We start from the raw sequence: 16,604 nt of genomic DNA, 5'->3' as shown, positions 1-16,604 counted from the left end.
GACAGTGCACTGTATCCTCTCTCACGTCGCACTGACTGGAATAGAGTGGGTGAGTGTGAAATGTGACTGCTGCGCACTGGGCGTGTGGTTGATCTGAAGAAGACGTTTGCTGCTGCTGTCTACATTGGGCCTATGTCTATTCAATGTTGTGACAGCTTGTTGTGGTGGAACTGAAAAGAATCTGTGGTCAGATTCAACCCTGAGCCTCGCGCTCAATTTACACAAAAATATGAACACTTTTGTTTTTGCTCCCGTTTTTCATGTGCTGAACTCAAAGACATGAAACATTTTCTATATACAATAGATCGATTCCTTTCAAATATTGTTTACAAATCTGTCTAAATCTGTGTTAATGCACAGTTCTCCTTTGCAGAGATTGTTGTGTTTAACTAGCGGACCCCAAAGCCGAGACAGATGCAGGAGGCAAGTTGACTTTTATTTATTATTATTTTTTTTACAAATTGTGAAGGCAGGCAGTGGAGCCATGAAACTGGCCGACGAGCAGGAGCAGGATACGAGGAGTGGGACACTAAGAACTAGACACAGGGAGAATCTGGACAGATGGAGGAACAGCAGGTAAGTCTAATGCAGGTAGCCTTTACGTAAACCAAAATGTGCTTTAAAATCCAGGACCTGAGAAGCGCTACCGAACAGAACGGAATTATCTGGCAGGGTGGTGCTGAAACATCCAGGCATTCATACTGAGATTGATTGGGACGTGCAGGTGTAAAGTCTGCCCCGCCCCCTGCCACACACTGCTCAGCTGCAAAACAGCACACAAACCAAATCATAATAATTATTCAACTTAGGCCTACCTCAAAAGTGTGGCATTTCAAGAGGCTGATCTGACTCTAAACTCTCAAGGAGATGTGCTGCAAATGATACATGGACTCAACAGCTTTTCTACCTTTATAAGGCCCAAAGAGCTTCACAGTAAGGAACCAGTCACCCATTCACACACCATGTACACAGACACCGGAGGTTAGTAGGGTGAAGTGTCAGCCAAGGCTTTTGCGGGAGCTGGAACCATCAACCTTCCAATCACAAGACAACCTGCTCTACCAACTGCGCCACCGTCGCCCCTTGGTCATACTGACAGATTTTCTGTCCGATTTGTGAACAATAATTGAGAGAAAAGGGTCTATTGTGTGTATAGAAGGTTCGGTGAACATTATTTTGGCTTAGGCTATAGCGGTTCTAAAACTATGGTACAGGTACCATAGTGTTATGCTGTCTTCATGTGGTCTCGTAATTATGGTAAATACCACTTGTCAAGTGGTGTCATTTTGATGCCCGAGTTCCCGAGATAACCTTTGACCTGTCAACACATGTCACAGCAGGGAGGATTTTGTTTTGTGAAGTTGCGCCTGTTAAGACGTCACAGGCCTGTATTCATTAATGACATAAAGCGGTTTCTTATGGCTTCCTGGAGAAGAAGTCCACAGGCATCACCAACCTTATGCCCGCGGGTACTGCAGGTGCCTTTTGAGGTATCCCCAGTAGCCCTTGAGACTTAGAAATATAACACTTCAGTGTCCTACACCTTGATGTTAGAAATACAGTTATTTGTGTTCTTGAGACTTGAGCTTGAATTTGTCATATACAGTAATATGCTTAATAGTCTATATTTAAACAGTTAAACTTTAAATATTCAGGATATTCTTTTTAACTGGGTGGCCCTTGAACAACTTTATGCTCTTGAAGTAGCTCTCGGCTCAGGTTGGTGACCCCTGTCGTAGACTGTAAAATAAATGAATAAATCTTCAATAATCCTGAATACATTTTACCGTTTGTGTGCCACGCTGCATTCATTCTGTGTTGATAGGGTAAGATTGACGTCACTTGACATGGAATCACAATGGAACCTTCAGCTGTCAGGTGTCTCCATCTGACCAATTCTGATCTACAACTTTATTTTTCAAAGGTTCATTTTACTCAGTAAAGTCTTTTGGACATGTGTCATGAGATGCAAATCTTACCCGATCAATAGGCTACCACTGTTATTATAGACACAGTGTAGGCCTATATGAGGCCTTAACACAACTGGTAATCCTTGGAAAGTACCATATACAAGTTAAATGGTCATAAACTATAAGCCAAACTGGATAATTATGTACGCCTATCTAGAATTACAACAATACACAAATAGACTACAATATAAGCCTACTTGATTATACTGTGCTTGTTGTTAATCACTTGTATCATCATTGTAATCATCTGTATAGCCTAGATGTTTATAAATAGCCTAAATGATTGAATGAATAAATAACTAAATAACGAACTAAATGAATAAATGAATAAACAAATAAATAAAAGTTGCTCAGGGCATAGCTCCGCCCCCCGGACCTGCGCCAAACTCTGGCCCTGGAGTCTCGACAAACCTTTATCAGGATTTTTTAAGTATTTATTGATAGTTCCGGGAAAACTAGGACTTTTCTTCTTAAATAGCTTATAATTTTATTGTGAATATTGAAGTTTGTCGCGCGTTTCGAAGGTCTCATTTTGGATTATGGGAAATGTAGTCCTTGGGGTGAAACTGCGTCAGCGGAAGTGTTTTGCTCTGTTAGCTAAGTGTTCAGTAGCATGACTGTAGGTCACGACGATTAGATAATATTCAGCATTTATCTTCGATCTCTACAATGGAAACGACAAGTGCAGGTAATAGTCATTGACTGTTTGTGCATTGCGCTCTGTGTCGCGTGTGTCCAGGAGGTAAACCGCATGTTGGCGCAGTGTTTTTTAGCTATGTACATCCACAATAACAAAAAGCTACAGGGGGTATTGTTTTCGTAGAATACAACATATTTTAGACTGTAACATTAGTGCTGACAAAAATGTAACGTGTCCTCATCTTTCTATAGAGGAAATTCAGCTGAGGCATGTGGAGTTGGATGTCCTTATCCCAAAGATGATGAGAGAGAAGGCGAGAGAGCGCTGTGTCGAACACGTACAAGGTATGCACCCAAACATGCTTCCATCTTATTTCTTTGTGTTGCGTCTGTCTTCTGCCCCGGCCTGCACGACATGAACATAAACGTTATTGCAAATCAATTACAGCCACGTGGAAAGCTGATAGTATTATAGGATAGGTAAGGTATTCTGCTTTATATCCAGCTATGCACTTTAGCTGCTAACCAAAGCATGAAGGCAAGTTAATATCCGTCAGAGTTAGAATAGCTTGAAAAGTAAGAGTAGCAAAGTAAAAAGTACATGTACTTGAGTACTGTGAGTACCGAGTAAAGCCTGAAGGACGATTCAGGAGATTCAGTAGAAATTATGAGAACAATAAAGTTAATGAAACACAAACTACATCTATTTTATGCGTCAAAATTATGCTTTTGCCACTCACTGATTTACTCATTGTGGAACGAGTAACTATATGTTTTACTCGAGTAAGAATACAGACATAATGTTACTCAGGTAGAAGTAAAACGAACCTGTATGGTAAAACTACTCAAAGAAGTACAATTACTTCAAAAAGTGACTCAAGTACATGATGTACTTGAGTAAAAGTTGTTACTAAGTACTACCTGCCTTTGGTATTGTAGTGTACCAATGTCATTACCATGCACAGATTATTTACAGAATCTTACAGTGCCATTGAAAATATCAGGTGCAAAAGTGAAGTAAAGTGTATATTAAGGAGACCCCCAAGGCAGTAAAAGAACCATTGTGTTTGTCCTGGTGCAGAAGTGTCTATAATGCCTTCCAGAGGGAACAAGGTTGAACAGTGTGTGGGCAGGGTGAGAAAAGTCCCATACGATGTTGTATTATGATCCTGTTGAAGGGACTGTCTCCTCTGGATGTCCTTCAGGGCTGTGAATGGAGTCCCAATGAGGCGCTGGGCCGTTGTTGTGTTTTGTGCTCCGCCACGGTGTTAGTGTCCCTGCCAAACTATTACACAGTGTGTTAGGATCCTCGTCTCAGTGGAACTTTATCAGGATTATTCTTGATTTGACCGTTAGTTGTTTAGAACATGTCTTCTGATCTGCAATTTGTAGCTGTAACTGGAATTTCTCAGTTGTAAAGAAGAAAAGAAAATGTCTGCGTCATAAAAATAATTGAAGGGAATAAAAGATTACATTCAGGCCGGTTATAGGCGTATGATTTTTGTGCAAAGCACTGGAGACATTACATCAACCTGTGATGCTAAATGCTGGGTTCTGCACTCAGACACAATTCTTGAGACGACTGTCTGCGGGAGCGGAAACCCCCTCAAATAACTCTCTTGTCATCCCACTCATTTTCACACCTCTGACCTCCGTACTATGACTTCTGTGAGGGTCATATACAAACAGTTTTCCTGTGTGAATGTGTTTGTGTTTGCTTTTCAGCTGAATATCATTGTGCCGTTATGAAATTGTGGTTTCACCTGAAATGACATATTTTCCCATGTGTAAAGAAAAGAATGAATTTACTTTATTTTCTGCTTTCTCATTTGGATCCGTTTTTTCTTTACACCATACAGCTGCACCCTACAGCACCATTCAACACAAACTAGATTCCATTTTCTCCCAAGTGCAAACTCCAAACCATGAGTTGTTACTCCCACATGATTGGCTGTAGTCAGGTCAATTCTGCGAGTGTGATCAGCCATAGATTTAACCACAATTTGTTTAAAATTTGATTAATTGCGCAGCCCTTTTCCAATTAAGTTACTAGATTCATTTGCTTTCTGCTAAACTAAGACTTCCATCCTGTACCTTATATGTAAAGCCCAACTGCTTGAAATTCAGAACCTCTTTATATACATTGTCCCATCCATCTCATCCCTTTTTCATGCCATCTGAAAGCCGCTCCTCAGCAGCCGTGCACCAGGGGACAAGGCTGAGGCGTTGGCTGATTAGATTAGTCGCACTATTCTGCTCTCCTAAATTGGTTTTGTGCTTCTTGTTTTTTTTTTTTTTTTAAACCACATTAGCATCCTGATGAAAGTGTCTGTGTGATGACAATACAGATTCCACTGATAAAGCTAATTAAGAACTCAGCGGCTCAGAGGGGACGAGGGCAGTGCTTTTAATCAAAGCCTTGAGAAAGAGCGTGCTAAAAAGGTGAAGACTCAAACTCTTCAACACCTTGTTTACAGTAAGAAACGTACACTCTGAATCTGGATTAAAGTGCAAGCCGGGGCACCAAGTCGCTAAAGCACCCTTGTGGAGGTGCTGTTGGCTCCATCTCAAGTGATGATGACGCTAATCATTATTTAACATTGGTTCTGCCTTTTGATAAATCCTGGCAAAAATACAGTCCATCTTATAAAAATAGCACTACTGTTTCTTCTTAATTTAATTGTAAGGTTATTGTGTTTTTGAGTGAATAGAAAAGTGAAATTGAAAATGATAATAATGAATAATAATAAGAAAGCATGCAAATATTATGTAATAGAAGTTTCCAGAAAAGGTTTTTTTTATATATATATATATATATATATATATATATATATATATATATATATATATATATATATATATATATATATATATATATATATATATATATATATATATATATATATATATATATATATATATATATATATATATATATATATATATATATATATACTTTCATTAATGATTCCATGCACAATCAGTATGTTGTCACAGTAGTGTTTCTGTTTATCGTACGACAATTGTGAATTGTTACCTTTTTTTCAATAGAAAAAAAAATCTGTTGAAATGTGTTTCTGATTTGTACAAAATGTAAGAAATATTAAAGAAGCTATTATGATTACGAATGGTGTGTATGCTTTTGTTTTATTGTACTTTACTATATTTTGCGATGTCTTGTTTTTCAGCTTTTAGCCACTGCTGTAAAGAGTCTGGCTTCACTATGGTGTTTAAATGTCGGGAGGAAAACGCTGCAATGAAAGACTGTCTCATAAAGCAGTATGTATTCATATTGACACAAAAGCTAGTCACTAATGTTTTCTATAACTTTAATGTTTTGCTTTTCTCCAGTTATCAAGACCCAGACTTTTTTCAGGAGTGCAAGAAAGAGTACATCCAGGAGAAGCTGGAATATGAACGGACTGGAATCCGAAGAAAGCACAGGATACAAAAACTGCCAACGAGCATGTAATACTTCAAACTTTCAATGTAAAATCTGTATTTATAAAATGATTCATGAATATTATTCATAATAAAAATAATGAAATACTGATTATTTACAATAGCGAAATACAAGACTTACATGATTCGAACAATCAGTCCAAGTCCTGTTTGCCGCTTTCTTTTTTGAGAGAGAGGAAAAAACAACTTCCCTACTAGTACTTTTATTTGGGCAAATGCAAGATGTATAGGCTATAGAAAACTGCAATGCTTCAATAAATGTAATGGAAAAATGTCATTATTTCGTTTCAACTGCTTCTGTAAATATTCAGGTACTAATATTATTTATTTTACATATTATATATAACATTTTTATATCCTGCTCAGATTATCAGCTTAGTGACGATGTTTACCCGTTCTCTTTTCTCCGTCACCCTCATCAGCCTTAAACAGTCAGGCTTCTTCGCTCAAGGTCTGGACATGGATTTTCATGACCGGTTGCTCCAACGACATCTAGGGATGGGCCTCAGGACAAGTTTCACTTTGCAGACAATGACACAACTTAATGCTTTTGCCTCGTTACAGCTAGCCCATTTTAATCAAAAGGCACAAAAATGGCACGTCTCAGTCAAGTTAATTTAATTTATTGTATTTACAAACAGTCTGAAGTGCAGGGAATCTAAAATATAACTCCATATCTACTGTACATTGCATTTTGGCTTGCAAATTGTTTACAGAAGTATGAAACTACTGCTGTAAATAATAATAATTAAAAAAAAGAACAAAATGACCAGTTCTCAGAAAAAAGAAGAAATTAAATGTGTCTTTTAAACATCCATAGCACTTTGTGCTTTATGCACCAGTCATGAGTCACAGTCCACACCAATACAAATGCACTGTGCTGCCAGCATCACAGGCAGCTCTGTAACCCACCAGGGCCTATTTAAGTGTGACATGAAAACAAAATGGTTTGGAGTGCAAAACTGCATTTTGGCAGAGTACTTCAGCCCACCATATACTACATTTATACAATTTACACATTCTTCTGTGGTCTATCTTCGAGAGTATGCTTACTGTATCAGCACAAGTCACACTTTACAAATGTATTATTTTAAAATGTTCACAAATGGAAGCGGGTTTTAAACTTGATATTCATAATGGGGAGTTTATGTGGAAAAACCTCACAAGCTTTTAAAAATGCACAGCATTCCTTCATACATTTCTTTGTCATCTAGAAAATAATACAGGTGAAATTTTGTGTACATTTTTCAGCAGCTTTCTTAGTTACTTATGATGAATTGTAAACAGCCGATTATATTTGGTGCAAGTGATTTTGTTTACATTATTATCGGTCTATCAATGCACCAAGGCAGTAATTGCTTTCTCACGATAGATCTGTCGAATGATTGAAAAAACAAACATTAATGTACACGTTTAAATATTGTGATTATCTGACAGTTACTGTCCTCCTGTGGTACATCACAGCCCTGGGTCTGCCATCCATACACTGAAAGATCCTGCTTGAGGCAGGTGAGAGATGCTCACAGATGAACACACATAATACATAAAAGAAACATAAGATGTATGGATGATTTACAGATGGTACATACATAGATGGACAGACTGACACTGATTCTACTGAAGGGGCTTTTCAACATGTTCCTCTGCCAAATGAGTCCATAAATGAACTTCACAGAGGAGCTAAATTAACCATAGTACATAGACAAAGTCTTTACCTCAAAAGGCCACTTTTGGCCCCCATTGATCCCAACCAGTAGGTCCAGTCAATTCCAGCCCAAAGAGTTGGTGTGTCAATTTAAGGCAGGTAAGGTGGTAACTCTGGCAGGGTTTAGAGTTGCTTGTCCTTTGATACAATTATTTAACTAATGACGATCCCCTTAGTAAGGTTTAGCCAACTCTGTGTTGGGCGGGCTCCTGGGACTGCAGTGGCCCATTGAAGACGAGGAGTTGGAGTTGGAGTGTCCCTCCCAGAAGAGAGCGTCGCTGGGTTTAGGGGGGCTGGGGAAGGATCGAGAGCTGTCGTCTAAAGAGGCCTGGTTCAAAGGGGGAGGGGGCAGAACCACAGAGCAGGAGTCCGTACCCAGCAGAACCTCACCTGAGCAGTGCTGGGAGGGCCACGGCCCGTTGTACCAGCAGTCCTCTCTTAGGCTGTCTGCGCATGGAGGGGTGCCTGGAGGCTGCGACATCGCTGCCTTCGAAACTTGGTTATTGTTCTTTTCCACATCATCCAGACACTGCACTGGGACTGTGGAAGTGGCTGAAAAGAGTGAATCAGAAGAAAGTTTATAAAAAGTTTTTGAGTTTGGTTTTATATTTATTTGTTTTGTTGAAAAAGGAAATGTTTTTGAACAGTGAAAAGTTTGAGAAATGTGTTTGGGATTACAAGTCACATAAGGGATTATATCACATGCAGTCACATGATGTGTTATATCAAATATTCATCATGATGTGTATGACTGTTTTTTACGCATCTCAAGTTATTAATACTACAGCATTTGTTGAAAGATAGTTTTATGAAAACTCAAAGCATCTGTCAATAATCAGAGCGTAATGGCTCCATAGCCTGGAAAATATACAATTTCATGCAACTATTGTACGATACAAACTATCCACTGCATGAATATGACATCTTATGTTTTGGGCAGCATTCAGAAGTAATCAGAAAAACTCTGTTCAACAGAATCTAATTAAAGAAACCCGTGAGCAGGAGATAATCCTTTCATTTCCATCATTTTCATCATGCAAAAACAAATGTCCTAATCTGACATACACTATCGCTTTACTATCAAATAATCATTTTGAGCAAATAATAAAGTTTAAATGAGAGTATCTTCTTCAGTACCTCTCTTCATCCACACATCTATCCATCCATCCCTGCTCGCTACTGTTCCAGGAGAGGGTCTCCTGAGTCTAGGATTTGAATAAAAGTGATTCCAAAGCAGGGACATTAGAAGAATACAGATGCACATTATGAGTGAAAAGCCCCCCTCTGCCCCCCCACCCAACTTCACTCTCAATTTCTTTGCCACAACTGTTTTTCTTCTCTCGCTCTATCTGCCTCATCTAAGTTATGGGATTAGCCTTCTATTCAGTGGAATAAATAGGCCAAGATTTATTTTCTTGCCATATTTCATACTAATTTTCACCTCCTGGTCTGCTCCTGTGACACACCGAGAGAATTGACAATAATGGTAATACGTCTTTGCTTCTCTGAGCAATGGCAAAAGAACAGCCTTTTTCTTGACATCTTTTGTCAAAGTGTTTGAATACTTTGAAAATATCTGCTGTCTTATCACACCTCCAAACACACTGTGTCAGAAGCACTCCTAATAACAGTGACTTCTTTAAAAAGCCTTTCGTTACTTCAAAGGAATTATATCCTCCATTTTAGTGCTTATTTTTCTACAAAAAGACAAGATGCTGACATTACACCGATAAGTATTTCATAACACACTGCACAAAAAAAAGACAATTTGCTTGTTTTACTTAAAGATGTAAGTATACTGTAAGTTGCATTACTCACTCCTCCACTGGTTCTAGTTATAAATGGGTCAAATGGCCAACATATGGCCAGAGAGTGCAGCTCTTTATGTGTGATGTGATTTCACTAAAAACAAACATACACAATGCCTGTCACCAAAAAGGACACATTACACACTCGTCATCCATGTGTGAATGATATTGCTGAACTTGACCAACAGCAGCAACACGAACCCAGGCAGCAACTTATTATTATTATACAAAAATATATTTAGTATGTAAAAAAAGATTATGAAAACATCTAATTCACAGTAGATAATACAGTGACCAAATGAAGAAGGGAAACATTGGGTAAAGCATTTGACCGAGAGACGATATGAAATTTCTCTACATTATATGTAATTCATTAAAATAATATGAATTACTAGTCATAAACCTATGCTTGACCTAGTATCAATGACAATGCTTGTCATTTACAGTGTTGATTAAACAAGCAAACTTAATAATTAACTATGTTTGATTGTATGACAACCAAACATGGTTAATGCGTTTCAGCATGAGCCTTTCTCAGAGCGTTGAGGAAGGCTCATGCAGAAACTTTTTAGCGGTCACTTTATTATGTAGCCAAATAAACAGCTATGTGAGTATTTCTGTTTGGATAATGATTTATAAAACACTGTACTAACACTGTTTCACAGCAGGCCAAAAAAATAGCTTCTTTTAAAACAAACCTGTTCCCACAATGTAGTGTAATTGGTGTGTATGCGAGAGTGTATTTACAAATGAAAGCTTAGGAATAAATGTGTGTGATAATTTTAATGCTGTTTGGGGGAAATGTATGATGAATATGTGCTTTTTTCAAGACTTTTCAGCCTGCCCAGGGACTGCAGGTGAGCACAAGTGCTACAACGCATCTCTCCTATTATTACTGAGCTGTGAAGTGCAACCTAATTTTTTGACCTCTGAATTTAAGATGAATTCTCCATAATAAATGTATGCATAGTATTTGATATTTCTCTCACCTTGTCTTAGTTTTCGGATCAGTCCATTTTGGTGCTTTAGCTCTGAATGGAGTCGGGACACTTCACAGTGCAAAGCTTCATATGTGTGCATAGCCTTCTCTCTGCACACAATCAAGAGCACAGTGATGCATTTGTTATAAATTATGTTAAATGAGCATTACCAATGCTATTCAAAAGCAGGTGTGTAACACAATATATATATAATATATAATATATAATATATAATATATAATATATAATATATAATATATATATATATATATATTTTTTTTTAAACAAACAATCCAATTTTTACATGATTTTGGTTGCTTTTTAGTTTAAGTCAATTGATGTGGTCCTTTTCATTAAAATCAATGCAGTGATTGTTTAAAAGTGCTTTTTCTGTAAGACATTTCATGCATTTTTGCAATATCCATAGAGTAATATCGGAATTGTACGCTATTGCTGCGTTCATGTTGCCTGGGAATTCGTTTTCCCGAGGTGTGATGCAATCGTTCCCACTTAGTTTGTATTTTATTTACGTTTTATTTGGGAAAAGTGGGGAATTTGATTTCACCAAATCAAATTGGTCTTTTATTACTGAGTAATGTTTAACTAAACAAACTGTTGTACAACAATGTAATGCTGTTGGTTTTCTCACAATGACGTCACTCCAATGACAACAGCTCACAGTGAACTTATAGAAGGAGCAACATTTCACTTAAAAGCTCAAATTAAAAAATGAATGAACAAATCAGCTAATTCCCAAAGTCAGGTATGGACGTTTTAAGGTGTGAGTGTTACACATGATCTCCATTTGAGTGTTCATTTGCATTTTTCAGCGGACCACATGAATGCAGCGGTACACTATGATTAAGAGACTTTATCAAAGAGACCATACTCACATATTATTGCAAATAGTAATGGTTAGTATTAAAATTACTAATGTATTTATTACATTAGAAATACATAAACCAAAGTGTAAACGGAAACACTGTCCTAGAAAGAAAATAAAAGCTTATTCCTCGCACATACACAACTGTCCAATACACACCTGGGAAAAATATGCTACACCTCATCGTCACTTTGTCTTCCGCACCTGCTTTTAACAACTGAAAATAGGCCAAACACTGGGAGCTTTAACACTGCACTAAAACAGCTGACATAAAAACAATTTTCTCTATGGAGCGATAATTCAAGGATTATCTCCATGGAGGGCTGTTCTTCTGGATATATAACATTACAGTTGTTGAGTTTAAGGTTGTGAAATAAGATCACAGACACCATCTTATCTGATGCGGCATCATCCTCTGGTGGCCAAAGAGAAACACTACACTAAAGTGCACCTAAATTGTCATGTTGCTTTGTATACAATAACTTCATTCTAATGTCTCAACCTGTACGACCTGTACTTGCACCAATGTCTTTTCTCTTATGTAAGTCGCAGAACGAACATTCAAATTGATCAATAAATGATTTATGTTAACGAATGTGTCTAAAGTTTTCTAATTGTTTGCACTATACACCTTGCCCAGGTGAAAATTACTTCTACAGCTAATACTGACACATTAACAGAAACATTAATGTGTACTGTCCCTTTTAAATAAAGGGTCCATTTGTTTTCTTTTCATTTCAGATTAGGGAAGTCAACAAAGACGTTTTCAGGTGAAAGTTTACTTCATGTTGCTGAAAAAGAGATACATTTTCTAATCTTCACAATAAGGTGTTAAATGATTGCACTGATTCAATGTTTCTCCATGGATTTATATGGGATAGTCATTAATTTTAAGGTCCATTTTCTAACAGCTCCATTCAGATGTTAACATTGTTATTTAGAATAGATACATACAGTAAATGTATTCTGTTAAAGTTACTTTCACTAGAAGGACGTGGATGGGGAAAGAGAGCATGAGTTCCTATAACCCGTTTGGTTTTCTGTCATTTAGAATAGTTATAGATGATAGGAGGTCTTTTTTTTTTTCTTACTTTTACATGTTAAGGAATGATCACTACACTAAAGAGCACCACAATTACATTGTCTTAAACATACTTTAAACAATAACTTCACATCCAAGCAGCATTCCTGCAAACCAATATTTGATAGAGAATAAAATATTACCTGACATTGAGCTTTAAATCACAACTTTGGTCGATTTCAGGTCCATTAAGCTCGCGAGGATCCTCCTAAAATAGACACACATTTTAATCTGCCATTTTTAATGGAACTAGCAAAATCCAAGACTATTATTACAAAAACAACGTGAAAATTAGAAGAAAAGGAGAAAAAACTCCCTTTGATGCCAGGTCAGTACTCGTAAATACTTATGTGAACTGTAACTCCTGTATCTATACAATACTTAGTAGTTTTGGCAACATATTCCTGAGCTCTGTTCACCTTATTCCGCCCGCCCACTTTTGCCTCTTTTTGCCTTTTTCTGCACTTCCGTTGTATTGACACTTCGGATTTAAATGGAGGCGAGGGAAAATATTCGCTGCTAAAATCTGATGTTGAGTAGATTGAGTTGTGTAAAATGTCCAGTATTTACATGTCAACACTGCACTGTTTCTCAGCGCACCCGAAAATCGGCATTGTTTTTGTCTAGTATTTGATTTTATCTGGACTTCTCCAGATCTATGTAAACTGATAGGAGAAAAGGGGCGGGCCCAAATCATGGCGGAACCAATGCAAACTTCTGGAATAAGGTGAATATACAATTCAGATTCAAGAGACCCTGTTAACCCCCCACAACACCACAACCCCTCTCCCTCGCCCCTTCCCGGCCGCGGAGTCTGGTTGGAGGAAAAAGGCTCTAGAACATAACTCCGCTATTGGCCATGAGCGTTTCTCCACCTCACGTACTTCCCACTTAAATGTGCTAAGTCTCAAAGTCCGCTCCTACTTAGCGCAAAATGTTACAATATAGTCTGCATTTTGAAGCACAAGATTGAGCCCCAAGGGCAGAGCCAACTGTGGGCCTTAGGCACTCACCCCACTCCTCTCCAGTAGTCTGCTGTTTTCCAGAGTGACTTTTTCCAGTTCTTCCTGTAGCTTATGAATCTTCAGCTCTGTACTGACCCTGTCCACCTGCCAGTAGTCCTGTGGGCTGTTCAGGCTTTTCATCACTGCAGATAAACAAATAGAGCTTAATCAAAATGCTCAGGTTTTAATTGATATATTGGATATTCATGAGTTTTCATTGTGAGCTGTTGACCACATATCGGAGTTCAAATATCTAGGTAATAAAAGGTCAATTATATTTAGTGACAATAAATAGAAGAATATTTCATAGAAACTAAAAAATAATTGAACCTGTATTTATTTGTCAATAATAACACAGGCTCTGTCTGTACCTTGACTGGTCTCCATCTCTGTCCTCAGCTGAAGCAGCTCCAGCTCTTTGGCCTGTAGCTGCTCTGTCAGCATCCGCTCACTCTCAATCTTCTCCTTTTTCTGACAGAAAACACAGGGCACAAAGGGGAGTCAGCATTCTTTACAGAAACTCTGGATAACACTATGCTTTTTTTTTCTTTTTAGAAATATGCACTGTATGTGTTCACAAGAATAAATTACCGACCACATTTACACTTGACTTATACAGTTATTGAAGTTATTGATGAAGGTAAACGTAAATATGAAAGCACCAGTTTGTTCAGCTCCATCTGCAGATCCTCCTTCTCGATATAGATGCCTCTGTAAGCGCTGAAGGCCTTGTTTACATACTGAGGTCCCTCATGCGGGAGTGCGTCAGGTCTAAAAAGCTGTACAAAAAATAAAATGAGACATTAAAATGACAAAACAAAAAAACATGTATAATGCCTTGCGGTTGACCAAGGCTTATGATGAAACCTTAACCTACTCATGAAACCATCTAAAACAGTCTTTTGGATTATTCAGAGACAGTTTGTCTTTGTTATGATTTCAATATTTGTCCATCACGGTATAATAGATTATGCCAGTGCTTGGCTGTCCCACTTTTTAAAGCTCTGCTCATTGTGTTTAGACAGAGCAGATTGATTTCTCATAGTTTTTCAGCTTTGACTGTAGGCCAAAAACATTAATAATGCTAGCATGCCAATTGTCCTGTTGTCTAGTTTTGCCAAGTGTTGTGTTAAAACCGCTTTGTTTTCCCAAACTCACTTTCTAATTTTGTTTTCATATGCAGTATCTGAAGCCCTAACATACTGGAGGAAAAGTTGACATTCATAATTACTTATTCTTTTGCTCACATTTCAAAAGCTTAGTTTGACTGTACAGCCCACATACTCTTGTCTAGTCTGCCTTATCTTTCCTTTTTACCTTATCTTCCAGTTGCTTCACTCTCTTCCTCAGCAGCGTGTTCTCACGCTCTGTGTCTCGGAGTCTCTTCTTGATGTCCTCGTAGGCAGTGACCAGAGCAAAATGAGACGCCACGGATTCATCCCCGGCACACACTGACACTGGACTCTCTCCAGCCGCAGTAGAGGCAGTCTCACATTTTAGGATGCATATGTCATCATCCACAGCCAGGGGCTCCATGGCAGCAAAGGCCTACGGTGTCGCAGGTAGAAGATCTGCAGGTGAAAGTATTAATGTTTAAGCATGTGAAATTATTCTGTATTAGGGTTTATGTTATAATTGCCACACATTGAGACTATAATAGCATCTATAGGTTATTGGGCTGTTTCATTTTGCTCGACCATCACGGATTAGCCTCAAACTTTGCATGATTGTTGTATACGCCCAATAATGAGTGTATAAAGTTTGTGAAAAAAATAATTAGCAGGTTTTAAAAAGTGAGGGTGTCAGGCCCAAAACAAGGACTTTTACAAAATGAAATGGTTTGATAAGCTCTTACTTCTCACTTGTTGGCTCAAAATGAATAGAAATTTTGCTTGCTCTACACATTGTTTAGTACTGTAGATGCAGAGCATAAGATAAGTCTTGAATAATGTTACAGTTATGTGGCATGACTGTAAAATGACATGTCAGATATTGAAAATATAAAATGTATTCCATAGTTCAGATGTAAAATAAAAACACCAACAAGTACAGATGACAGCTTCATATTTGTCTGCGATGGAAAACGTGTGTACAACTGTGTTTCCCTGAAATTAAGTTTACAAGTAACTACGTGACATACAGTACAGGACATGACATAGCATTGTGTAGCATTTTTATACAAAACTAGCTCCTGACAACAAACCAGCATCGCAGTATATATCCGCTACTGTGACTAACATTTACTGTACTGTACTTGTGCTTTTTTGTGTGTTTTTTTTTTGCGAAATACAACCTTTGTACAGCCTGGTATAAAATCGAAAGCGCCCACGGAAAGAAGAAGAAAAAAAAAACAGTCGCTTAGTTTCATTTTCCTTTCTGATCAGAAGAGCTAACACTCCAAAAAATAAATGTATTTCGTTAAAACAGTTAATGTTTTATGAGAATGTTTGATTTATAATGCTAACAATGCAATTTGCTTCCGCGTTCTGTTTATCACATGTCATACTTTATGTATACCAAACACTGCATGCTTGTTCGGCTAAATCAAAGAAGCTTGCGTTCAGTAATCTGAAAGACTATTATTTGAACAGTCGATGTGTTTTGTGTTGTTTTGATGATGGCACATAGCTAGCGTTTGGCTAACACTATTTCTAACTAAAGCAATAACATTGAGGAGCTTTCAGTCATATACAAACCGTGTTGGATACCGAGGCCACTTATTTCACGGACGACCGAAAAAAACAATCATTTATTGTTCACAATAAACGAGGGTTTGGGCGAGGAAAAACAAAGAGCAGAGACCGAACATTCGCTCGGTAACAGCGCTGACAGGTGATGGTGAAGAAACAAAAACTTCCGGGAGACTTTCATAGCCGAGGATTTTCACAATAAAAGCAAAATACTGATACGTGCGACATCCTGCTAGTTTTTATTTTATTTTTTTATTTTATTTTTATTTAACAGTTATAGTAGCGTTACAAACACCTGTGCCAGGGGTTAAACAAATAAAACAAAAATAAATAATAAAAAGATACATGAAATAAAAAAATGACACAAAAAAACGACAGAGGC

At 37.7% G+C, this 16,604-nt stretch overlaps 2 protein-coding genes across 2 annotated transcripts; one reads left to right on the top strand and one right to left on the bottom strand.

Moving 5' to 3' along the window:
- The first annotated feature begins 2,515 nt into the window (after positions 1-2,515).
- Positions 2,516-6,180, top strand: cmc1 (C-x(9)-C motif containing 1). Its single transcript, XM_079561174.1, has 4 exons — positions 2,516-2,658; positions 2,862-2,954; positions 5,798-5,888; positions 5,961-6,180. Exons 1-4 carry the CDS (start codon positions 2,640-2,642, stop codon positions 6,079-6,081), a joined length of 324 nt encoding a protein of 107 aa, XP_079417300.1. The 5' UTR covers positions 2,516-2,639; the 3' UTR covers positions 6,082-6,180.
- Positions 6,181-6,717: 537 nt separating this feature from the next.
- Positions 6,718-16,385, bottom strand: azi2 (5-azacytidine induced 2). Its single transcript, XM_079561192.1, has 8 exons — positions 16,229-16,385; positions 14,850-15,103; positions 14,195-14,311; positions 13,904-14,003; positions 13,542-13,675; positions 12,672-12,736; positions 10,574-10,674; positions 6,718-8,328 (listed from the first exon to the last, which is right to left on the bottom strand). The coding sequence occupies exons 2-8, from the start codon at positions 15,066-15,068 to the stop codon at positions 7,949-7,951; spliced, it is 1,116 nt and encodes a 371-aa protein (XP_079417318.1). The 5' UTR covers positions 15,069-15,103; positions 16,229-16,385; the 3' UTR covers positions 6,718-7,948.
- Between the last annotated feature and the right edge of the window lie 219 nt (positions 16,386-16,604).

This window comes from Gobius niger (genome assembly GCF_951799975.1).
Source record: "Gobius niger genome assembly, chromosome: 8".
Lineage (NCBI taxonomy): Eukaryota > Metazoa > Chordata > Actinopteri > Gobiiformes > Gobiidae > Gobius > Gobius niger.
Note: the sequence above shows the minus strand (reverse complement) of the source record. Positions and strands in the feature narration are given on the sequence as shown.